The sequence below is a fragment of the Dendroctonus ponderosae genome, unplaced genomic scaffold (assembly GCF_020466585.1).
Source record: "Dendroctonus ponderosae isolate FM_Combo_2020 unplaced genomic scaffold, Dpon_F_20191213v2 Dpon_F_20191213_1, whole genome shotgun sequence".
In the NCBI taxonomy this organism is placed as follows: domain Eukaryota; kingdom Metazoa; phylum Arthropoda; class Insecta; order Coleoptera; family Curculionidae; genus Dendroctonus; species Dendroctonus ponderosae.
In genome coordinates this window covers 20,034,602-20,059,847 of record NW_026017110.1, presented here as the reverse complement: position 1 = coordinate 20,059,847, position 25,246 = coordinate 20,034,602, and the positions used below count along the sequence as shown (strand labels likewise).

General features: G+C 30.4%; 3 protein-coding genes and 1 non-coding gene across 5 annotated transcripts; 2 read left to right on the top strand and 2 right to left on the bottom strand.

Annotated features, from left to right (window-relative positions):
• Positions 1 to 1,456: 1,456 nt before the first annotated feature.
• Positions 1,457 to 21,122, bottom strand: LOC109534092 (muscle-specific protein 20; the record flags this gene model as incomplete). Its single annotated transcript, XM_048661693.1, is given in 4 exon segments — positions 1,457 to 1,920; positions 2,024 to 2,181; positions 3,393 to 3,601; positions 20,655 to 21,122. Coding segments are annotated over 4 exon segments (552 nt in total). The 3' UTR covers positions 1,457 to 1,765.
• On the top strand, positions 7,109 to 8,701 carry LOC109534590 (muscle-specific protein 20). Its single transcript, XM_019900309.2, has 3 exons — positions 7,109 to 7,215; positions 8,051 to 8,338; positions 8,398 to 8,701. Exons 1-3 carry the CDS (start codon positions 7,210 to 7,212, stop codon positions 8,611 to 8,613), a joined length of 510 nt encoding a protein of 169 aa, XP_019755868.2. The 5' UTR covers positions 7,109 to 7,209; the 3' UTR covers positions 8,614 to 8,701.
• Positions 13,386 to 19,544, top strand: LOC109534591. Of its 2 annotated transcripts, none has more exons than XM_019900311.2 (5): positions 13,386 to 13,646; positions 15,707 to 15,861; positions 17,470 to 17,698; positions 18,299 to 18,448; positions 18,507 to 19,544. In XM_019900311.2, exons 1-5 carry the CDS (start codon positions 13,562 to 13,564, stop codon positions 18,692 to 18,694), a joined length of 807 nt encoding a protein of 268 aa, XP_019755870.1. In that variant the 5' UTR covers positions 13,386 to 13,561; the 3' UTR covers positions 18,695 to 19,544. The 2 variants fall into 2 exon arrangements, with proteins under 2 accessions (XP_019755870.1, XP_048517648.1); XM_048661691.1 differs by lacking the exon at positions 13,386 to 13,646 and adding an exon at positions 14,371 to 14,491.
• A 2,156-nt stretch (positions 21,123 to 23,278) lies between the features above and the next one.
• On the bottom strand, positions 23,279 to 23,360 carry Trnal-aag. Its single transcript has one exon. It is a non-coding gene; the product is annotated as a tRNA-Leu (tRNA).
• Positions 23,361 to 25,246: the final 1,886 nt, after the last annotated feature.

Genomic DNA, 25,246 nt, shown 5'->3' with positions numbered 1-25,246 from the left:
AACATTTTCTTGATCAATTTTTGGTGAAGCCGTCGAAACCTTTCGTGTCTATGGTACACCCGAATAAAAAAATTTTTTTTTGATAGCTATGGTACATCCAAACGATCTGTGAAAATTTAATTTCAATCACCCCTTTGGAAAATGCAGACTGCTGCCATTTCTATCGACTGTCGAAAATAGCTATTTTACGATTTTATTATTCATTTTTCAGGACTCACTGATAGAGTTTTCTACAATTTTCCATAGATATAGTAGTTCCGAACGTTCTGTGAAAATTTCATTTCATTGGCTGGTTTGGAAAATGTACAGAAACTATCAAATTTGATATTTCTTTTGGCAAAAATTTACCTTCGTCAAAATAGCTTAAACCCGTTTCAGAACTCGTAATAAAAAGAAATTTTTTTTTAATACTGGACAAGATTTTTTTACTATTTTCCATAGCTATAGTACTTCCGAACGTTCTGTTAAATGCATTTTAGTCATTCTCTTGGAAAATGCAGAATGTTGCCATAAACTATCCAAAATGGCTTGTTTTATGGTTTTATTAGTTTTTATCTAGACAGATTTATTTTTCGGAACATGCTGGACAAGATTTTTCTTCAATTTTTGGTTTTTTCAATTCAAAAGGTTTTTTTTTTATTGACAAAATCATCAATAAACTTTGACTTGAGCTGCAATTCTGTAGACCCTGTAATTTTCAAGATTTTTCAATGCTTTCCAGATATTGAATATGCCTTTTTTATCTGGACACTTCTGAACAATTTATATTCGTATTTCTGAGTTTATTTGTAAGTACATCGTATAATAATATAATAATACATAATACTTAGTATGATGTTTTATAACAAAACTTACCAATTATTATTGACTTCTTTACTAATTCTTTTTTGCTTGCTACTCCGTGCTGTTTAATATCCACATAAGAAAATATTGTACATGCGTTTTCATTATTTCCTTACCTATTCTACATCTAGATGATTTTCCCCTTTGACTCGCTAGTTTTGAGCTCTTTAGAAGGTAATCAGCTATTTGAGATTACTTAAAGGTGCTCAAAACATGCTTTGGACATATTTTAAGTCGATAATTTTTAGGCATCACATATTGAGAATCAGTAGAAAACAAGATTTATTATACCTTTCAATGTTTATTAGTTGGTTAACTACTGAAAGTGAAGTGTTATGCCAGTAGAAAATCAGATAACAGCTACAAAGGTAAAAATAAAGAATTCAAGATTCAAGAAATAATTATTATTCATTATGATACAAATTGAAACGAATTAACACAAAAAATATTAGAAACAGCGACTAGTTCTGAAATGTCCCATTTTTAAAAGTGGCTTGTCGCCAAACCGTCGGCACTTCTAAAATAGCAAAGTGGCTTTAACCCGGAAGGCCCGTCTAGATGGTTTCCTATAAAATGTTAGCGGCTTACAATGTAATAAAATGAAACACAGTAGTAATAAACCGGCTATTTCCGTTTATTTTTTTTTCACTAATGGTATTATTTTGGTGCTTAACTGTAAGTCGATCTACAAATTACATTAAGACAAGACTAATGTATCAAAACTAACTGAGTATGGTAAAAATAAATTCTCATAATAAAATTAATCAAAACGAAACAAAGTTGCTGTTGACTTCAAATTAATTGGAACAAAAATATAATCATTTCAAGCTATACAGAACAGCCACATTATATATCTGCTATAATTTGTAACAAAACTCTCATTTATTTAACTAAAAACAATACAGTTCGACAGTAGGGTTGTTCATTTTCCCAAGATGATCTTCCTGGAAGCACCAAAGTTTTGGCCGGCCTGAGTGGCTCCTTTGTTAGAACCAGCTTGAAGACCAATCATTCCTTCGCCTGCCCTCAACTTTTGCTCAGAGAATTCACGTTTGTTTTCTTCTGATGGTCTGGGACCTATCAGTGGATAAAAATCGATTAATTTTCGTGTTCAACTAACTGGACATTTTTTTTAAATAGCTTCTAAATGCGGTAATTAGCAAGTTTTGTGAATACGAACCCAAGAATGGTCCCCTCCACTCAGGGTGCTTGTAACAAGTGCGACCAATGGCAAAGATGGTGGTGGTAACTAAAGCGATGTTCTTCTGATCCCAAAGATCGGTAGTCTGGAAGAGATCTACGTCAGGTACTCCGTATCTCACACAAGCGTTTTGGAACCTAAACAAAAACCGTTCAGTGGTTATTTTTCTAAGTATGGAAACTTTGTTGTTTGCTAAGAGTTAATGATATTTTGACTAGTTGAGGCTGGCAAGGGATAGAAGAAGTGGCCGAATTAGATGTGAAGACAGTAGATTTTTAAATTATTACTATTAGCTGATGGATGATAAGATGACCATAGGGTGACGAAAATTGTTATTAACAAAATGAAAAATAAAACATTTTAGGTAAAAAATATACATTCATTAATTATGTACATAGAGTAAAACCAAAAATCTGGCAATTAGTTGAATCTTAATGAATAAGGAAATGAAAGACATTTAGATCTCCGCAAGTTAAACATACTAAAGTAATTTTTATGCTAAACGATTATAAAGGCGACAAAGTAATTTTTCCATAAAAAAAAGTTTGTGCCAGCTATGGCTAGAACTGCAGCTATTAAAGAACTGAAAAATAATGCACATAAATTGTTTGAGTTTACTAGATTGAGCGTTTGTTGAAATGACGGTTGCAAAAAAATTAATGAAATAATTAATGGAAATTATAGATAATAATAGAAATGATTTTCGAAATATTTGATTATAAATAAGTGTTAAACCAACCCTAACGAAAATCCTACACAAATTGTCTCTATTTTTAAGTAGATTACTGAGTCACACCTGGCTGAATCAACAAATGATTACGGAGTCCGTGATTCATTGTGGGGTTTGCCAAAGTAAGGTGGGTAATGAGTTTGACAATTGATATATGAAATATTCCATCAATTGAAGCTACGGTTCTACTTAAAATACCCGAAGCTATAGGATAAAGCTTGAATGTGACTTTTAGATATTTCTCAATCGAATCAAATTTCTCTATCTTAATGAAAAGCGATGTGATCATTCAAAGATGATTTGATCAAATGAGCTAATCCATTAAATTTCGATTCAAATATTATTGAAAATTAACGTTATTAATTAACAACTTAGATTTGGTAGTGACAAATATTGAAAAATAACGTTTAAATAAAAATATGTAATAATAAATACATTTTTTGTTATTAAATATATCAATGCTAGTACGAAAGAAAATTAAATGTTTATAGTCGTTTCTGAATCTTTACTGAACTTACTGAACTAGAAAAGTATAAAATAAAATAATTTCGTTGCGTTGCTTCTACCCAAGGAGCATTTTGGAAAATGTCATACTTTTAAGGGAGAAAATCTACTTACTGACTAAGGTTGTCCATCATTTTGTAATCGCCTCCCGAAACGTTAATTTTGGAAATAATTCCAGGTTGCAGCCTGTTCATTAACTGACACAGTATGATTCCATCGCGAAGAGCCAACTCGTAGGGAACTGCAGGAAATCTTTGTCCAATTACGCTCTCAATCCATGCTTGAGCTTCGCGTTCTTGTTCGGGGTCGCGTTTTCCAGCTACCTGAAAATTAGATAAAAACAACTAGTTTAGATAACAATTTATTTGAAATTGTCGGAATACACTAATTAACTGTGGGAAATACTGGATGATCCAATAGGCATGAAAATAATTGAAATTCAAATTCCTAGATCACATTTAGCCAATATCTAAGCAGTAACTAAATTAATGATTTATCTATATGCTTGTATGCAAACTGAATTGAGTCAAAAATGTTTTTAAAAATTAACATGTCTGGTACACGTCACAAAAGATTTGCAGCCAGATTATTGAAAACTCATAACTGGGCTAGAAACTCGTAATATTCCTCATTAGCTTGCCACCTACTTCTGTATTCTAATATTAGATTGTCGGATCCAGATACAAAATACCAATAACTTATAATGATATTAAATGTGGCAATTTATTGTGTTTGTAGTCGCCCACACCGCCGTATGCCAAGTTGAAAAATATTTGTAAAAGTAAAACGATAATAATTTAGCTAGCATCCTCAGAAACCGCACTTAAAAGAAATAATTGAGCGCAGTATGGATTTAATGATTAAGTGAAATATAAAAAAAAAACACACACAAACTATTTATTGCTGCGGAATTTCTTACTTTCAGAAAGAAAATTGCTTAGTTCGAGTCAATAAAAAGCGTGTACAGTCCAATCCTATATTAAATGTAAACACAAATAAACCTTGAAGGATTATTAATAGGTAAAGCAACAAATTATTGACTGGGATTAATGAGTGAACTGAGCGGGATTCATAGAATACAAAATTTTAATGAATGTCTACTTGAATTTTCCAAATCCCATAGAACCATATTGAAATTTGAGTCATTAAAGTCTGCAAAACTTCCACAAGTTGGTACACACAAAGCATGTTTTAAAAATTGTCTCTAGTAATAATAACAGTTTTAAGGTATTTTAATATAAAGCTAAAAGAAGAGACTACTAATAAGATCTTTAAAACATAGCAAGGCAATTTGGTCAAGAATAGCTAAGAGTTTGAGTAATATCCTGCAAATATGTCCATTAAATAGGTCGACTGCTTTGGAAGTAGCAATTTGTTTTCAAAAAGTTCCATTTTTGAGCCTAAAGCTTGGCAAGTTTTTATAATTAATTGCTTGCTTGGAATAAGCGCAACTTCGGTCGATGTGTAGCTGAGTGCTTTGCTAACACTACGTAAAGAATTCAGGTTCCTGCTTTTACTGGTTTAAAAAGAGCGAATTTTCCCGCAAGAGGTTGAAATGGCTAAAAGTTGGGGGTTTAAGCCTGAAAGCTTGACAAGTTTTCAAAATTCAACGTTGTCTGAAAATAAGGAAAAAATTGGCTGAGAACCAGAACTGAGTGCTTTCTAAATCATTCTGAAAATCACTCATCTATCATCACTCAATCTAATTATTCTACTAATATGGAAGTTATGATTTTGCAAAAGAGGTTTTGTTAGCGAAAAGTTGGATTTTACAGTCGGAAGTTTGGGAATTTTTCAAAACTCAATGTTTGCTTGAAATTTGGTCAATGTGTAGCTGAGATTATATGATATAAGTGCTGTAAATATTTAAATTGGATATTTGGTTTAAAAGTTGTGAATTTTTCCCAATTGCTGATAGTTCTGTTTGTAAGCCTGAATTCACAACGTCCGCTTTCAATTTAATGAAATTTGTTCGAGGAAAACTTCAGATTTTGATAAGAAGGTTTTTCAATTTTTTGCCTGCTTGGATTTCGGTGAAATTTGATTGATGTGTAGCTGATACCCTGTATATCAATTTCAGAAGTGTGAAATTAAAAATAATCAGTAAATAGAGTAGAGTAAATATAGTAAAAATATAATAGATACTTTACCTGGACGTAAAACGTAAAATTTGGCCAACGTATAGCTGAGTGCTCTGCTAACGTTTTGCATAAGGGTGATTTTGATACTTTTTTCTTCAGGAGGTTGCAGTTGCTCCAAGTTGGTTTTTTTGGCTAAAGTCTGAGAGATTTACTAATTCCGTAATAAACAATAAGTTTGATTCTTCAAGGAGTTTGTAAATTTCAATTTTTTGACCTACAGGTTACGTTGTGTAAAAATAGAGTTTTTGAGCCGAAAGCTTGGCGATTTTTCAAATTTGAATTTCAATAGGGTCGAATTTATTGCACCCATTTGAAAAAAATAAATACATTGCAATTGATTTTAAAAAAAATTGCGGGTATTTGTGTGATTGAAAGATGTGTTTTTGAGCATTTTTCAAAAATGAATGTCTACTTGGAGTTCGGTTGGAAATTTTCTAATTGGCGTTGCTAAATATTGTGTTTCCTTAATAAATTTAATTCAATTTGGCGTTATATGTATTAAATTTTCCAATATTAAAGTGTGTATGTTTAAGACAAAAAACTTACTTTATAAAAATTTCACCCATTTGAAAAAATTGGAACACCAAATTGCCTACTATGAACACTAGCGCACTAAGGATGCCTCAAATACATATAAAATTGGAGTCATTGATATTAATAGACGTTTTATGTGTAGCAAGTAAATAAATATTTTCAATTTACATCACGCTTAGCCTACACATTTCCTGGGCGTTTTGGGAAAGTGGATCGTTTGATGGAGTGCCATAATTTACCTTTTTTGGATAATTTCATTAAGTAATTATTTTATACTTGTATAAGGTGTCTACTGTGTGAGCTTAGGATGGTTGGTGAATTCCCAAAATTAAAATTAACTAAAAATGTGTCTTTTGGATCAAGTTATTAAACATATTTCTAAAAACTGCATGTTTTATTAAAAGCGAATAGAAAATCGTTATTGCTTGACCTGAAAGTAATAGAAAATAAAAACATTTATATGTATATTCAAATAATATCTACTCAATAATTATAACTGTATCCAAAAATGTTTATGTCCTTAATTCTGATGCTCATACAAAGTGTGGGTTAGTTTGGGTTTAGCGTTAAAATGCCTATACAAAATTGCTCTATATTTTATGTTATCATTTTTATGTTTTGTAAGTTGTAAAAAAACGCATACTCAAAACGGATTGCCAGTAGTGCTTTTTCATGTAGAAACAGTATTCAAAAATAAAAATATAGGTTAGTTTATTTATTAATTATTGGTAGAACAACTGATTTTGACTGAAGCACATCCAAAAATAAAAATGTCGAAAAACTGCATACTGATCCGTTTTTAACATGTATTTTAGAAACTCCAGAACAAGTGAAACTAAAGTTTACATAATATATTTGCTTATCTCTATCACCGTTTCTCCATGAACCCCGTAATTTAAAGTGAACCCTTAAGAAACGTTAATACTTTTTCTTTATTTACACGGCAAAAGTGTAGAGTAAATGAAAATAATTTTACATAGTAACTGAATTGAGTCAAAAATGTTTTTAAAAAATAACATGTCAGGTACACGTCACAAAAGATTTGCAACATCCAATATTTTGCAACGTTTTTACGAAATTCCATTAAAAAATATCAGTGAAAAATATAAATATTTCGAAAGTAACATAAAATTGCGTCTGTTTCAGACAACTGTACGATTTCCCGCCCCCGCCAAAGTTTCTCATAAAGACGATCTGACTTAGACCGACGCCTCAGTTTGCACCGTCGCGACGCTTAAGTTAAATCTCTCTCAAAAATGTCAGTAAGTATCAGTTTTTTGCTTTGAAGAATTGAAACCATTTTTTTCTCCTTAATAAACTTCCATATAAACATTTACGTCCAGTAGATTTGCCATTAACAAACGATGCTTTTAACAAAAGAAAAAAATTATTTAATAATTGTGACGTCAATGATCCCACCACAAACGAGAGTGGGACCCTATTTTTAACAATTTTTCAACTCCAACACCTGTTAAGTAGGTAACGTAAATTTGGTGGTTACTGCCAGAAACTATTTTGCGGCAGGTAACACTTTGTTTACACAACAGAATTTACTGTTTCCACCTGAGAATTGCACTGAATACTTTTAAAAATAGATGGGATATTTTCAGGAATGACATACATTCTGAACTGAAGCCGATTCATATCTTTTTACCGTAGTTTTTAAAAACTGTATCCTTAGGAAATTATGAACATTTTGATTTTTATTTTAAGTCAAGCATTAGCCAGTATCTATTAAATTCGAACTAGAAAAAAAAACATTTTTAATTCACTTTTCTATAGCTATGAGCTATGCCAAATTGAAATTTAAAACAGTTGCTATTACCACCAAGCATTTGAAGAGGCAGTGCGGTTACTAAAATATTCGAAAATCTCGGCGAAAACGTTAGAAATTATGTATTAACATAATGAAATCAGTTCCAAAAATGTATCTGGAAAATTTGGAAACTGGCGCCCAGCCAACATAACGTAAGCCGAGCGGATTTATCAAAATAACGCTTGGAAACCTGATAATTGAATTGAAATCAAGGTTACAGCATTTGGCTTTAGTTTCATTTTCACAAATGCAAAAACTGACTTAAATCTGCTCATTTATAGAAGCGTAACAAGGAAGTAGAAGCAGAGGTCCTGGACTGGATCTCTAAGGTTCTAGGAGAACCCTTACCGAAAGGGGAATTCGAAGATATTCTAAAGGATGGCATCATCCTGTGCAACCTTATCAACAAACTGGCTCCGGGTTCAGTAAAGAAAATAGCCACCAAAGGAACCAACTTTCAGCTGATGGAGAACATCCAGAGGTTCCAGGCCGCCGTCAAAGCTTACGGTCTTCCTCAGGAGGAAATTTTCCAAACTGCTGATCTCTTTGAAAAGAGGAACGTTGCCCAAGTGAGTAAACATCGCAAAAACCATAGAACAAATGTCCAACAAAGCAATTCTTCATTTAGGTAGCGTTATCATTGTTTTCGTTGGGTCGTTTGACTCAAAAACATCCTGAATGGAACGGGCCCACTCTAGGACCGAAAATGGCCGAGAAGAACGAAAGATCCTTCACGGAAGATCAATTGAGAGCCAGCGAAGGCCATTTGGGACTTCAGATGGGCTACAACAAGGGTGCGTCGCAATCTGGACATGGAGGCTTTGGAAACACTCGTCACATGTAGATTTAACTCTAGTTCCTAGATTCTAATTTATTTTTTTATATTATTCGTGATTTGCTTGTGCCTTTGTGTAATAAACAACTGATTTTTTTAGATGAGTTTCTTTGTTCCTTTGGGATCGAAATATGATTCGTTTGGCTTAAGAAAATTGGTATTTCCAGAGTAATTAGGTCCAGTATAAGTTAAATATCCGTATGCTATTGGAAAAAATCAATGCACTTTATCGAAATATAAAAACGAGCCAAACAGTTTCAAAGCAATGTTACCAATTAAGAAAAGTTAATAAGAAATATTCTCAGAAATCTTTAGTTTTATCTGTTTATGTGTCCACAAGGCGAAAGGCAAAGTCAACTAGAAACACGTTTTTATAATTCCTTAAGTCTTCTGCAGATTTGTCGAAAATTTTTCTACTTATATAATTTTCTTCCTCTTATTTCAAGACGCATTTAAGTTAAATCATTAGTATTCATTTAAAAGCTAAATTTAATTTTAATTGGAACATTAAGGAAAAAATAAAATAAGACGAAATTATTACAGTTTTTGCAAATAAAAACTTGAGCAATTTGTTGCGTATTTATTACCTCAATTACTTAAAGAACCGCAGTAAATCCACATTAGCAGCGGAAGCGTAAACTTTTTATATAATAATTATTATTATGTAATTGATATTCTACCTAAAAGCAAGCGAACTAACAATTAAATGAACAGTTAAAAATTGTTAAAAGGACCCAAATCTGAAACCATTTCTAGATATTTAAATTATAAAATATTTTAATCATTTTGAAATAAGTGGGTTTGAAGACGACATACACTTGGATCATTAAAATTAATTAAAATAATTCAATAATAATACGAAATAGAATCGCAAAAACGCTTTTTGATACAACCGAAATTAATTTTATATAATTTAACTGTAATAAAAAAACAACAATTTATTATTTTTTATTTTTACATGAATAAGTGTTTTCGATCTTCATCCTTCAGAATTTTTTAATTAGCAGCCGTTTTATTATACTGAAAACTCGAAAATTACGACAACATTTACATATACTAATATACGAACATTCTCGACTTTTTTATTTACTGGGATTTCAAATGAAAATAAATTAAAAACAAAAATCCCGTATTAAAAAGATATGTAATATGCAAAAAGAATTAGTAGTAAAGTCACAATATAAAACTCCTAAATACCTAATGCTCATAATGAATGTAATAAACGTTACATCAAACAACAAGAAACAATAAAAAGCAAAAAACACTTTAATATAGAAGATTTAAAAATGTATTCGATTATTGCCACAGAGTACGTGGCTTCAACAACTTTAGCAGAGCAATAATTAAGAAAATAACACTACATTAAAATTAACTTTTTAGACTTGAAATTGTTTTCACCAACTGTAATTTTTTAGTATTTTAACTGGATAGTCTGATGGTTGTGATTCAATTTTTAATCTGTTGTGAAGTTGAGTTTTAAGTTTTTTTTTTTATTTTAAAATTTTATTGTATTACAATGTCACACACTAAGTGTTGAAACTCCACCAGGCTCCAGGCTAAAAACCCCTCTATTTTCCATTTTAGAGCCCTGAGGATGACTTGAATAAAGTCGAAACGTTGGCCCATGAAAAATTAGTGTTTTATTTTGCTACCATCCGTTGACCGAAAATCCCACTATTGAAAAATTAGTTACTGATTATCATCACGGTCACTAATCAACCACAACATATTAAAGAAACTGTTATATTATATTAAAACAGAACATTTCACTGATTTGCCGCCAATTCGATATTTTCACATTTTAAAAATATTTTCTAGACTTATTGTTTTCACAAGTCCGAAACAAGGCAATATTTCTAAAATATTCGTTTATTAATTACAGAATTTTGTTATTATAGGAAGTACGATTCCCGCCTCGATAAAAAAATTATATTTTTATTTTATCCACGTTTTGAAATATGTAGTAAGAGTTTGCAAATGAGGTAAGCGTATAAATGTTGTCAATTCATAAAAAAGTCTCTTTTAAACAACCTTTTCGAGGCAAAGCACTCGCGCTTGTTAGTATTTGCACTGGTTAGTTCGAAAACCGACTGTTTGCAAAAATACTTAGACGCAACATTTTGGTAAAGAAATTTATAATACTCTATCAAAAAACAAACAAAGTTGAAAAGTATCTGATTAACAAGTTACTTTTAAGATATAATAAATATATATATACAAATCAGCATACATTTCTCAACATGCTGACGACACGGCACTTATCGTACATAACAAAAGTACTGAAAAGGCAGTAAGCCGGGTTAAGACCCTTACGAACAATTCTCAAATGGATTGATAAATGAAGATTAATAGGAAACCTAATAAAATACCACTTCCTACTCTCAAACCACCAACTCAACTAAAAGGACAAAAAGGCAAACTCACAATTTTAGTGAATACATTTTTCATAGATCGAAATGCTTTTGCTGAAAAATAGTAACAAGAACAAGACTGTAAGCCTAGTTTATAGGTATTTTTGTGCAACTTAAACATTACACAAGGGCAAAAATACCAATTGGGTCTAAAGCATATTTCACAAAAATAAATATTCTTTTAGTACCAAATTAATTTATGTGAAATGATAGCTGAATTTGCATGCCATGTCCAAATATCTATATAAAATCATAAATATGTTTAAATTTAACTTTATGTCTACCGTTTTGCCAGCTAATGGCTTGCCAGAAACATTCCTGATCACACCTATTTCCAGAAAACTTCCTCATACGTCAAGTTTCATACACAATTGGTACGTTAGTAGGTTTGACAAAGTTTTTGCCATTTAAGCAATGGCTCAATAAGTTAATTCTCCGGTTATTTTTAAATAAAACAGTGTACAACTTTCAAAAATAGGTATTTCAAGTTTTACATTTGACTACAATATTTGGAGAACCCGTCCAAAAAAAAACAACTGTAATTTTCCGAGCATTTAACTTGTTATTATTCAATCGATGTGTCTCGAAAATCCAAATAGTTATTGATGAATTAAATGAAAACGACAAAGTAAATATAATATCAAATAAAAATATGTACTTCAGCTAACTTGTTTACTGTGAATAGAGGAAAATTTGTAGCAGTGCCAGGGAAAGTTAGATAAATAAGATTTATAATAAAATCGAATAAAAATTGACACATTTACATATTTGCTAAAAAATATTCAGGAATCGAATTGAGAATTTGCCAAATATAATTAATGAAAAACGTATATAAAGTGTTCAAAAATTGGTATTTTTGCAGAACAAAGTAGAAGGAAAACAGATGTTTTTTTTTTATTTCAGAAAATTCCCTTCCTAAAGTATTAAACAATCTCGATTAAAATCATCTCGTTCATCAACTCGGATGCTTCAAAGTTCAAAACACTAAAAACCTTTGATTCGGTAAAGTAAACGGCTGCTACATTGTGCTTTAAAGTTATGTGGTCTTGACCTAGTTCTACGTCTAAATATTGCACATTTTAGCCGCGTTTATAAATTTATGAAAGACTATCGATTATATAACGATTTTTTTTTCAATTCGAAATTGTTGTGGTATCTTCGGTTAAGCTCGATATTCGATTGGTACATTTCTGAATGGATTATAAGACTAATCGGTTTAATTTGGACTTGTTACGAATGGAAAATATTACGATTTTGGTACAGAGTCCAAGGAAACAGTCCAAAATTTGATTGGATCGACTAACATATATTTATTTGCAAAACTCACATGCCAACTGAAATTATTGCTTCTTAAGTTTTTCTTTTTAAGTTCATGATTTTAATCAGAATCACACTGGCAATAATCAAAATCAAACTGACAGGATCAGTTTCCAAGTGGCAATAAGCAAAATCAAATTGACAATTGTCAATAAAATCATGACAGTGTCAAATGTGTATCGGGTTATTTTAAAAATGTTTATATCATAATATGTTCTCTTATTCAGGCCTTAAAAAAAGAATGATGCTGCTGCAGATTTGTGCATTGTGTAATGACTGATGTAATCTTGCAAATGTACTGACAGAATCAGAAATATATGGCAATATTGGCAAGTTTACAGTTGCTAATAATACAATGATTCGATTTTTTAAGGAATTTTTTTATTTAAATCTATCGTTAATTATTATGCTCCTTACTGTTTCAGTTAACTGAATTGCTGAAAGTACAGAACTGATTTTGTTTATTGTCAATTTAATTCTGATTGATGTCAGCAAGACTTTGATTATTATCAACAAATCAAAAGTAGTTTGATTTTGACTAATGTCATTTTTATTGTGTTTGTACGCCCATTTGAATTTGAGGAAGTATAGAAATCATGGGTAAATGTAAATTGAAGTTTGAATATTTTCTGAAAATTTCCATTACAGCAGATCAGTTTGCTCAATTTATATTTTAAATTTTTTTGTATTGTTAATTGTATAGCTATTGTATCAGTTTACAAATTTCGATCTCAAAATATCCAAAACTCTAGAATATTCAGATCTGGAAGCGGCGGAGGCCAAAGTAATGCTCCACCCAATTTACGGGGTATATTGATATCTTTTCCTGCAAAAGCCGACAATTTTTCGAAACGAAAAAAATATATTATTATAATATTAAAAGTTTGACCTAATTTTTCTGATTAAAACCCTTCCAACTTTATGTTTGACCATCAGTTAGTTGCAATCAGCACACCTGAATGCGCATTTCCTGAAATCCTAGAAATTTAAATGTATACTTTTAATGGAAAATGGCATAACCACAAGTACTGGTGCCCCAGTCGAACCGCCAAAATTACATAATAGATCTAGGTATGTGTACCAATAAACCCAAAGAACGGCAATCCTCAGGAGTGAAAGTTATCCGAGTGTGTCTCGGTCGTTTGCAAATTGCAGAATTCGACACAAGATATAGATTTTAATTAGTGGGGTATGTTTATTTGAGCCGGCTACTTGAACGTGCAGTAAACATGGGTTCTCTTGGGTTCTGGGTGATCTTCGCAATTTCGTGCCAGTGTTTTGGAGGGTTATCGGGGAAAATTCTGGACGTTCAACGTAAGGATATATTTTTTATAAAATCTATAATTTACCACTGTTTCCCCAAATTCTAACAACAATTACTAAATTTTTTTAATGCATTTAAATGCAATGCAAAAAACAGAGTAATCTTATGACAAATTTTAAAAAATTAGTGTTGTATTTTATAGTTTTTTGCCAATCATTTATAATAAATTTATGTATAGACCATGGCACTCAATCAGCCTTATTTAAAGACAAGTATGCAGATTTATTAAATAATGCCTCAAGGAAAGTCACATTAATTACGAGTTTGTTTCATTGATCAAACACAATTTTTTGATTTTGAATAATTATTAAAACAATATGAAAAACATAGTGTTTCAAAAGGTGTTTAAGAGTATATTTTTTCAGCCAACCAACGTTATTTCTTTGAAACGTTGTGCTTATAAAATGGCTTTTGCAGAACAAACGAATTCAATTCGCACTTTTTAGCCGCAACATTATATTGTATGTCACCTTTAAACAAAAAGCGTAGTAAATAAAATATATTCATAAATAATTATTTATTTGTCCTGTATGACTTCTAAGCTAGAATGCTGCGAAATTGCAATCATCCAGCGTAAACGTATTATATTATAACTCAATTAAAGTGATTATTAATGACTAATGAGAAAATTGAATTAAGCTGAATGTAATGATTTTCATTATTTTATTAAGCGAACTATGTTTCCATATATCGAATGGTTAAGGCTTGGAAATTAGCTATATAACTTTGACTGTTCGGTTGGTGCTGATGGTAAAGCAAAAAAATTTGGGAATTGAAAGTTATTTGAATTGCAGTGGGTAATGACTGAATTAAGCGGAAAAATTAACATATTTATGTAAGTTTTAGCATGCACTCCACGCAAGTAATAAAATGATGGCAAAAGTTGAAGAATAAAATTAATTATATAGCACATTTTTCAAAGACTTTATCTAATAATTTTAGATCTTTTGAAGAATCTATTTCACAATTATACAGGGTGGCACATAATTATAATGCTACTCATTTTGATCAAGTTGGATTCAACAATTAAATAAAACTTGGGCGGAAAGGCCGCAATGGTCGATAGCCTTTTCATCGAATAAAGATGTTGTTGTTGTTGTTGTTGTAAAACTTGCTGATTGCTGATTCAAAGTTCATTTCAAAAGCATCTTAAAGTTATTAGACAAACATTAATTTTAGATCTTTTGAAATACGTTTTTCACATTTATACATGATGACACTTATCAACTTCGTTTGACCAACTTTATTGCAGCAATTTTTTTAAAATTAAGAGAAATATATTTGATTAATAATTAATAATAATAATACTTTTGATTAGTACTAATCCAGTAGCTGGTAGTCACAACTTTTTAGCCAGATCCAACTCTCACTGAACAAACCCGCACAATGATTGATTTATCGTTTAAACTCTTTCCTCTATTGAGTTATGAAGGGTAAAAAAATTATTGATATTTTCGAACGTTCTTAATGCTTATTTTTGTCCATAAATAATACTTTAAATTGTATGTGGCAAAAAAGGCATATTTTGATATGAAACTGGTCTCTGAAGCACATTTGGTGATTATATTTTATTTATTCATGCAATGGATGCAATTAGAATTAATATAATTCTTGACAGAGACTTGATCTTGGCTAGATCTTGAAAATGCATTTTGCAATAAATATATAAAATAACTGCGGACTTATTATAAAATATTTTTTCCCAGGATTCCTCCTGTATTTCAGATTTGTGCATTTTAAAAATATATATTTTAAATATGAATTTTGAATCTGTTTGTAATAGGTACAACGTTTTAACTTGGTTTGCAACCTGACCAACTAAATAATTAAAAATAATATGGTAGTTTATAGTAAATTGCACATCTCCGCATGTGTATGTTTAATTCAAAAAGATGTTCTTGAAATTAATGAGACCACTCGTAATAAATAAAGAACATTTAGAAAATCACGCAACATGAACATTTCATGTTGCCACTGAAATACGAGTAATTTCTGTCGATGGATTGTGTCATTTAACAATTAATTTTTAATTAACAATGTTGCGTTTTAGCGGATTTTGTGAAGACATGTATGATTACAAGACCCAAAGCGGAATTTGTTAATTGCTCAACTCATGCAGTTCAAACACTGTTCAACGAAATCCCGAAAGGAAATGAAGACATCGAATTGCAAATTCTAGATCCTTTGAAAGTTCCTTTTGTAAAAGTAAGTATATCGGACTGTATATTCAGTGATAGATGATTTATGATGCCAAAGTATATGCTGGAATAAAGGAGGAAAAATTGAGAAATGTGTTCGTAATTTATGGTGCAATTTGCCTGAGAAAAATGAAGATTTTCCCAAAAAAATTAAAATCGCGAAAATATTTCCAACATCACAAAAACTAGTTATTATTGGGAAATATTCTCACAATCGTATATTTTTGCAAAATTGTTACTGGTGAAACGCATAATTGCCTCAAGGCGTTCCCAACCATAATATCATCCTTTGTTACTCAAGCAAAGCTTGTAGCGATGAATATTTGAAGGATTCTAGAAAAGCGGTTAAGGACATTTTTTTCAAATTTATTACTATTGATATTAGAGTGAGTTCTTAACATGCCAAATTCTATAAAGGGTTTTCTTTGAATTTTACAATTTTTTTTAAATTATTTGAATCTCAATTTTCACATTATATCTCTACTTGTGTGCGTTTTGTTGACATTTTACAATACAAAAACGGTTCAAAAATTTTTAGTTTTCTTCACCAATTCTACTTAGCTGATAGATTAAGTTAAAGACACGTAAGTACTCTTGAACCCTTGATAATTCTTCAGCTAGACAAATCTAGTTCTAGTTGACTTATGATCTCTCCTAATTTCCCTCGTTATTTTGTTGTAACTTCTAACCATTCTAATTTGGCAATTTTCATTTATAATTTCATCAGCATAAGTTTCATACGCTTTTGCAAGAAGAACTTCGTATAAATATGGATTTAAATAACTTTTACAAAACATAAAAGCCAAAAGATCAAAAAAGGTGAATACAGTTTTATCAAGTTGAAAAAACATTTTCAAAATAAATTTACAATCATTATTGAGATTACATCATTATTTACAATTAATATTGAGGTTTCTGTGGAATTTGGGAACTGTTTATATTTGCATATGGCATACTGGGATCACTACTTAATAGACGTCAATTCTTCCTAAATCACTGTGCATATTTCTGTATCTTAAAATACATCCCAAACGAAATTTTTTAGTTAAAACCTACCATCAAATGAACCACAGGATACCTAAAATATCAATAAAAAAACCTTTAAGTATTGAAAAATGTTTATTATAAGATATTTCAAATAACGAGAAGAAAAAGAACGTTTTCTAATGTAAATACTCCTTCAAACGTAATAGAAACATGAAACCTTCCGCCCAATTTAACCAACATTTATAGTTTACAACTTTTTTAGCTTGCTTGTTTAACATGCAGTTTCGTTTAAAAATTGAAAAACCTATTAATTTTCACTAATAAATTGTTATGGTAATATAGTTTAATATTCGTAGCCTGCTCCAGTTTTGAGAAAAATCGATTTAACTGACGATATTCCTATGAATGCCGAATGTTTTCTTTAAACATTTATTAAAATTTAAAATGCACAATTAAATGCAAATAAATATTTTATTAGCGATTTCATAATGTATCTTAGTATCATAATCTGTTCTCACGAAACTTTTGGTAGTTTTACCCTGTTATTTCGTTTAATAAAGAACTGCAACATGGTTCCTTAAAGAATATGATATAAACGTTAATGAAATAAATCAAATCTGTATTATAGATTCTTCAAGGGGGAGGTGGCCCTGTGACAGTAAATGCCTCGTTAACGCAAGTAACTGTAATTGGCTTTGGAAATACGCAAATTATACTGAATAGCGTGGATCCAGACACTTATGACTTCTTCACGAAGTTGCACCTGCCTAGGATGCGAATTGATGGCAACTATGAGCTTCTGGGCAGAATTCTGGTAATCCCTTTAAGAGGAAAGGGCAACTGCTGGTTTGATGCAAGTAAGGCTGAGTATTTCATTCCGAAAATATTAAACAGCTTTTTCCAAAGTATTATTCCCCAGTTGTGCTGTATCAACACATTTCGCAAACTTCTAATAATAGAGACTTAAAAAAAAATCAGGACAAACAAGTAAAGTTGAACAACCCAGCTCCATCTGCAAAAACATTAGTTAAATAAGTGATTTCGAAAAACAAGACTACATGTCGATTTGCAAAATTTGAGAAAAGATGGTGCTTGGATACATTGGTCAGTTGCCAAAAATTTAGGCTATTTTCGTTTTTCATGAGCCCACATGTCCCGCATACAAATTGCTTAATTTTTCGTTAGTCATCAATTGGCAAAATCAGTCTAAATACTGACAGAAACATGTTGTTCTATGTATGGAACGATCAATGTAATTAATTACAGGAAACAATGTAAATTTTTGTATATGAGACAATGTTCCTTCAAAGGCGTTCTGCATTCAAGTCCGTTTTTATACCGATGTACTTAAACGTGTTTTTGAGGCAATCAGCTTAATTTCAATTCAAGCACAGGAAATACACCAAATACGAATAATTAAGCAAATTATACAATTATAAAACACACAAATGTTGCAGAGGATTTGGATATAGACGTAAAATCTGATGTAAAGTTGGAAAATCGTGATGGTTTTTACTTTTTCAAAGTGACTAACGTCCATGTGAAATTCTCCATCGGCGGATTGAAATTGCACATGGGAAACCTATTCGATGGCATTAAGGCATTAGGTAACAATTAGCTGTTTAATTATTGTCGGTAAACTTTCTAAATGTATTGGCTTTTCAGAGGATTCTACGAATGCTTATCTAAACGCAAACTGGAGGCCTGTTGCAGAATCTTTAAACCCGATTTTATCCAAAACCATTGAGGATATAATGTTGGAAATCCTGCAAAAGGTATTCGACAATATTCCTGCTAGTTTCTTCTTGGGGGACATCAATGAAAATGAAACACTTAGAGCAAGGAAAGTGTAAATAGTACTACCCGACGCTAAAAGTGTCTGAAAATTGATTAATAATGAATTTCAATTTAACCCAATTTTCCTGAGTTAAAATTTAACCCATTTCAAGTCCCCAACCTAAATTCCGAAAATAATTTTCACATTGCAGAGAAAATTGAAGGTCATGGCTATTTAAACACAGACGTTGTACAAATACATATTGTGAAAGAAATTCTCTAAAAATACCTTCAAAAACTCACCAAATGTTCGGCGATTTTAGCATGTTTTTAGACAATCGGTGGACTTTATCTGTAATGATTTACCTTTAGTATTATTACCGATACTTTGTATATGTAATATTTACATAAAATGTTTTATGAATATTTTTTAAAATATATTTACTGTGATGTATCGTTGCCTGGCTTGTAATCAGATCTTATTTTAATGTTTAATGAATAATGAACAGAAAAATATAAGATTTTATAAGGCTTTCAGTATTGCTTTCAAATAACAATATCCTGCTGAAAGCTACAGTTTTTATGAATTTTTGGTGAAAACGTGTTTATTCATTTCTTATTCTATTAGCTTTATCATTTATCATATATATTATCATTTCTTATTCTATTCTATTCTTCTACTATTAGCAAGATTAATTTCGCTTTAATTATTGCTGCAGACTTTCTTGAATAGGTTAAACTCACTCTTTGTTAAASAAATTGGCAAAACTAAATTAATTGTTAAATTTCACAAAAAAAGACCTAGTTTCTTTTATGTTTTGGTAAAAACAATATTCTAATTAACCACCCCCCACGCATATTCAATTTATGTTGTAAGTTCCTAGTATAAATGACTGTATATTTCAGAGTAAAGCTACTTTTATAACATTATATTTTTTTATTAAATCACTAATTTAAAAACTAGAAAGTTCACACAAACTATAAGAAACTATAAAGAACTAATAAGTGTATATTTTGAAAATTCAAATTCAGTAGCGCATTATGTATTCTAAAATTATTCTGGAAATGTACACTTAAAATATACTAACTTAAACTAATTTTTGTACTCTAATATTACGTCTGCTTGGTTATTTTATTTGGTACTATGATTTTTTTTATTTTCTGTACAATTACAGAAATTGACACAGAATTGGAAATTGGGAGACTGGAATTTTATAAGTAAATCAGCAAACTCTCAATTTAAATGAATTATATTTATTTTATGAGTTTTTTTGAAGAAATCCTTTTAATAATACATTTACGTATTATACATACGTTTTTCTGAACCTTCAAAAGTAATTATATTTATTATCATATTATCATGTTAATAAATGTGTTCTCTAAAAAAGCACGCTTTATTTAAATTTCAAATTACTAAAAAGATGGTGGTTTTCAACCATTAAACGTTTGAATCATTTATTATAACTGGATGATCCGAAGATCAAGAAAACTCTTCAGAGATTCAAAAGTAATGTTCTTTTGTGCTACTAGTTTCTGGAAGCAAATGAAATTTTTCTGAATTTGGACTCAAAATAACAAAAGGAAAATTAAACGGTAGCTGAATATATGCTTTTGAAGCTTATCTGAGGATTGCGAGACAATTATTAAGGGATTTTCGCCAATTTTAAGCGATGTAATTGGAGCTATTCACCTCCGAATTTTTCGAGGAGTTATTTTAAGAATCCTGTTTAGTTAATTAGTCATTGTTGTTCGAAGCATTGAAATCGCGATTTTAAATTTTGAAGGAATCCATTTTTTTGTTAGTCCACTTGGTTCACAGCACGAAAATAGCAATCAGGTGCGTAAAATATGACGACGAGATATTTTTGGAGAAAATTTACGTTCTCTGACTCATGAAAATACAGATTTTTGCAAAATCATCAACATCAACATTTTTGCAAAATGCATTTTTTGGCAAAAATTTAAAACTAAAGAAGATTAATAATTCCTAACTGTTTCAAATAAACAAACAGGTGGTGTTTCAAGTCTAGTACTTACTTGCCACAAAGGTCTAGATGGTCCAGGCATGTTGTTTGTGTTAATTTGAGTTGTTTCGAAGGGCAAAAAAGGTGGAATCACACCTGTTATCACTAAAATCACTTCAGTGAGGACCAAAGATTAACTACGTAGAATTTCGGACGCCTCTCTCTTATAGCGTCGCATTTTTACAGTAGCGTCGACCCCGCCCACGATAACCTTTTTCCAAACTTTATTAAGAGGGATACGTTTTTCAGATTTTGCTCGAAAACAAAAATTTGCGATTATACAAAGCCCAAAGAATCGACAAGTGACCACACAGAACCCAAAATTTCATTTATTTTCTAGATAACTCAATGGCGTATCGTTCAAATCTATTAAGGGAAATCTCAGGTATTCTAAGGACTTTTAGTATTGCAATGGGCCTTTATTAAATTCAAACATTTTATTTTTGGCTAATAGTAATTTTCAATAATATTTAGTTAATACATTGTTATACAGAGTGTTTGAATGAGATTTAAAAATCGATCAACAAAAAGTTTGGAAAGTGATAACAGGAAGTATTTCTTGGTGTTGTTTTCGATTCAAAACCTCCATTCGCTCTAAAATGTTCGACAATATAAAAGTAAAATCAATTTTTTTCGATAGTTAGATTTTATTATTTTTGCGTGAAAACTGCAAATATTCTTTGGGCTCCTCCGTAGATTCAAATGGCATTCTAAAAACTTTCTTGAATATTTAAACAGTATTTTCAAACACCCTGTATATTCAGCAATATTCTGAAGCTATTATTACTCTAAATTTATTTATGTGTAAATAATATGTAAGCATATTTGTTTCTTACAATATTATGAATCGTAATATTTTGTATTTAATTTTTCGAATACATTTATGCTCGAGAAAAACTGGTCAAATTTAGAAGAGTTCGGGAACCTTTTGAAACGTTTTGTTTTATTATTTTATTTAATCATTGTAAAACACTAGCAAATGTTTGGGAATTAAGAAATAATTTTCTTAAAACAGTAATGCAAAAATGGGTTTGTCAGTCTTAAAGTAACATTTTATGGGGTGTTCTGACTCAGTGTCTACGTATGAGTTGGAATCGCCGAGAAATTATACGCATCATTATTGTTTTGGTAAAATATTGTTATTTTCGTGGTCATTAGTCATCTTGGCGCAGTTATTTTCAGTTTATTCACGCGCTAATCTAAGCATGACTTTGGATGTACAATAACATAATGTACAATAACATAAGCAGAATTACTGAATAAATAACGTACTTCACAAGCAGAATTCCTGTACAAATTCTCAAACATTTGAAATCGATTTTTTTCCTTGAAACTAATAAAAATTAATATTACATACAACAAAAACTAATTAATTACATAAAAACAAGTAGGTATCTTGAATGAGGCAGAAAATAGGTATATTTTGTTTATTTACTTTTTCTGAATATTACCCTCAAGATGCATTTTTTATTTTTTCCTTGCTTAGCACTTTATTTAATTACTTAATACACAAAATATATACATTTGTTAATGCAAAACTAAAGAAAAGTAATTTAGGAATTACCGTTAGGACACAAGTGGCGCAACACTGGTTATAATTGTTATATCAATATAATTTATTTAATAAAAAAATAGCATAAAATAACATATAACACTGAACGCAACTGTGTTTTTTTTGCAAGAAATGTAGAAGACATTTCGAAACAAATTATGTTATCAATGTAAACGTCTGAGAAAATCGTTTGCTCAATAATAATCCAACTACTAACATGCTTCAATTTGTTTACTTTTTCTGGCTATTTTTGGCAAAATTTTATGAAAAGTGGATGCTCCGAGTTGAGTGTAGATGCCGTATAAAATTTCATAGAGGTATATGTGAATATACTATTAAAAAATGGGTTTTGCTAAGTCAAAATAGATTCAATTATTGGCAGGTTATTTTTTGGAACTAACGAAGAGTGTTTATGGTGGTGGTCACCACGGTGACCGGATCTTACACCACTCGATTTCTTTCTATGGAAGTATTTAACGAAAATGTGTATCAAAATAGACCTGGAAATATTGAGGGCCTTAAACATAAGATAAGTATGGAAATAATTCTACTTCGTAGTTTCATTTTATAACTGCAGAATGTCGTGATTTCCTTTAAATTTTTTACATTTTTATTTAGTAACAGACGAAGTTAAGCCATGCACTTATAAACGAATTTCTAGTCACCAAAATGAGGTTCGTTTCATATCTTTTCGATTTACAAATGAAGCGGTGGGAATTCTCGTTTTTGAGACGCGACTCCTAGTCAAGCTTTATTTATGAATACGGGCCTAAATCTAATAATAATTTCTATCTTAACAATGTGAGAAGCAACAATTTTTTTATCACCTTCATCTTAATACAATTCAATGTTAATGAGTAAAATTATTGCTAGATGAAAAGTATCTCTTAGAAGGATTTTGACAGGAGAGATTTAATCTTTATTTATTTTTAAAGAAACTTTACTTTTTATTTATGTATAAAATATAAAACCTACCTAGGACATAAACTGCGTACAGTATATAAAGTAAAAACAAAAACTTTTATTGTATTTTGAAATTCAAACAATTAAATCTAATGGGAAACGAGAATTCGACAAAAAATCTGTGGCAGCGGTGGGATTCGAACCCACGCCTCCGAGGAGACTGGTGCCTTAAACCAGCGCCTTAGACCGCTCGGCCACGCTACCTATATGCAAATCGCCTAGCAAAGAGCATTTAACTCTAATCATATTATTAGTTAAATTATTTTACTTGTTCGTATTTGGCGAATCTTAATCGCAGTTAAATGATCTCAAAATTAAGTATACTGCTTATGTAAAATTAGAATTTTACATGTTAATTCATATTATTAGACAAGAAACATTATTTAAAAAGATTTGCCATGGTTAAAATTTAATATTATCTACCTATATGAGGTGTTAGTAACACACAGTGTATGAACATCGACTAAATTTAATACAATCAACTAACATAAATGCCTATATTTTGTAAAGAAATATCTAAAAAAAAATGGTGAGCGTCACGGGACGCTCGACAGAAGTGATAAGTTCATAAATTAATAGAAACCATAAAATATTGTTTTTGTTTTTTTGAAACTTGTTTAACCCAAGAAAAATCCCTTCCTGTGAAAATCGACAATATTGCCTGAAAAATTGGCCGTAGATATGAAACTGTACTTAATAAATCTAAGACAAAGTAAAATTAGCTATTTAACGCATGATGTCAATAATAATTTTATTTCATAATTTTAATATTCTTGTTAGTCTAATAATTTATAAATGGATCAGGAATAGGTAAAAGTTTATTTAATTTCCTTTTGAATGTAAAATATCTTTTTTATTTGCAACATTTAACATTCTYTAACGAGATGTACATATTGCTCTTCTTGGGTTTGTATAAACTCTTCTCCTTGAGTTTCTGTATTTTTTTGTCGTAATTTTTTATTTGCTTTGTATAATTTTTGACGTTCAGCACTAGTTCGTGGTTGATGAAAGCTACTTTGAGTTGATTTATTACTTACTGCTCCTTTTTTAGCACGAAATCGTTTTTGGCGTTCAGCATTACTTAATACTTTTCGCATTATAACATGTTTTTGTGACTGCTCTTGTGTATGTTGTTCATGAATGTCTGCTACAACTTGTATCTGAATAGGACTAAAAAATCAATTAATTTTGGTGATTGGAAGACGTTCTATCTGTTTAAAATAGACGGTAAAGCGATGAAGAGCCATAGAGACAGAATACACTTGACACATTGAACTGAACTAATCCAAGGCTAAAAAAATAAAACTAAATTGAGAAGATTTAATCATAAATGAATCAAAGGGTATATGAAAGGAAAAAATCCATTTTGATGCGTGGTAGACACAATTAATCATAGAAATAATATAGAGAATTGAAAATATGCCATAATAAATTCGTTTTACATATTTTTCAACTATAAGCTGAAGGGAGATTCGTCTTAACATCAAAATTGCGTTGCGGGATAGAAAATGAGAAGACGGAACCCATGTTTTCTGAAATAAATAAATAATATTTTTTCAATTAAATTCAAAACATATTTATTATATATTATTATAAAACAGTAATGATGTTTATCATTTTATGTTAAATATGAAAGATTACAAAATAGATATCTACATATTGATAATTTGCTGTTACAAAATAAAATAACAAATAATAGAACATTATCTATATTGCATAAAAAGTTATTATTTATAGTTGTGACACTTTATTTGCACTTAATCTTGAGCGTTTTCATCAATTGACCCTGCCTTCTTTAGAAAATATCCGCTCAACATCTGGTTTAATAATTGTCTCCGATGAAAATCACTAAACAAGTAGGTAGTAATATTTTAGAAGGTCGGAACTTTGAATCGTAAAATACAAAGCAAATGGATATCATCTGGGCAGCATCTGGACTACAGACGTAGAGTAAGACAGGGAATCGGTACCGGGATTGTATCGATACGATTTAAGTTAATTTAATCTTTTCTTGATACGAATTTGCGTCCACAATCAATCAGGCGATTTAAAATAGGTCCAACAGTTTTTCAAAAATTTTATTGTAGTGG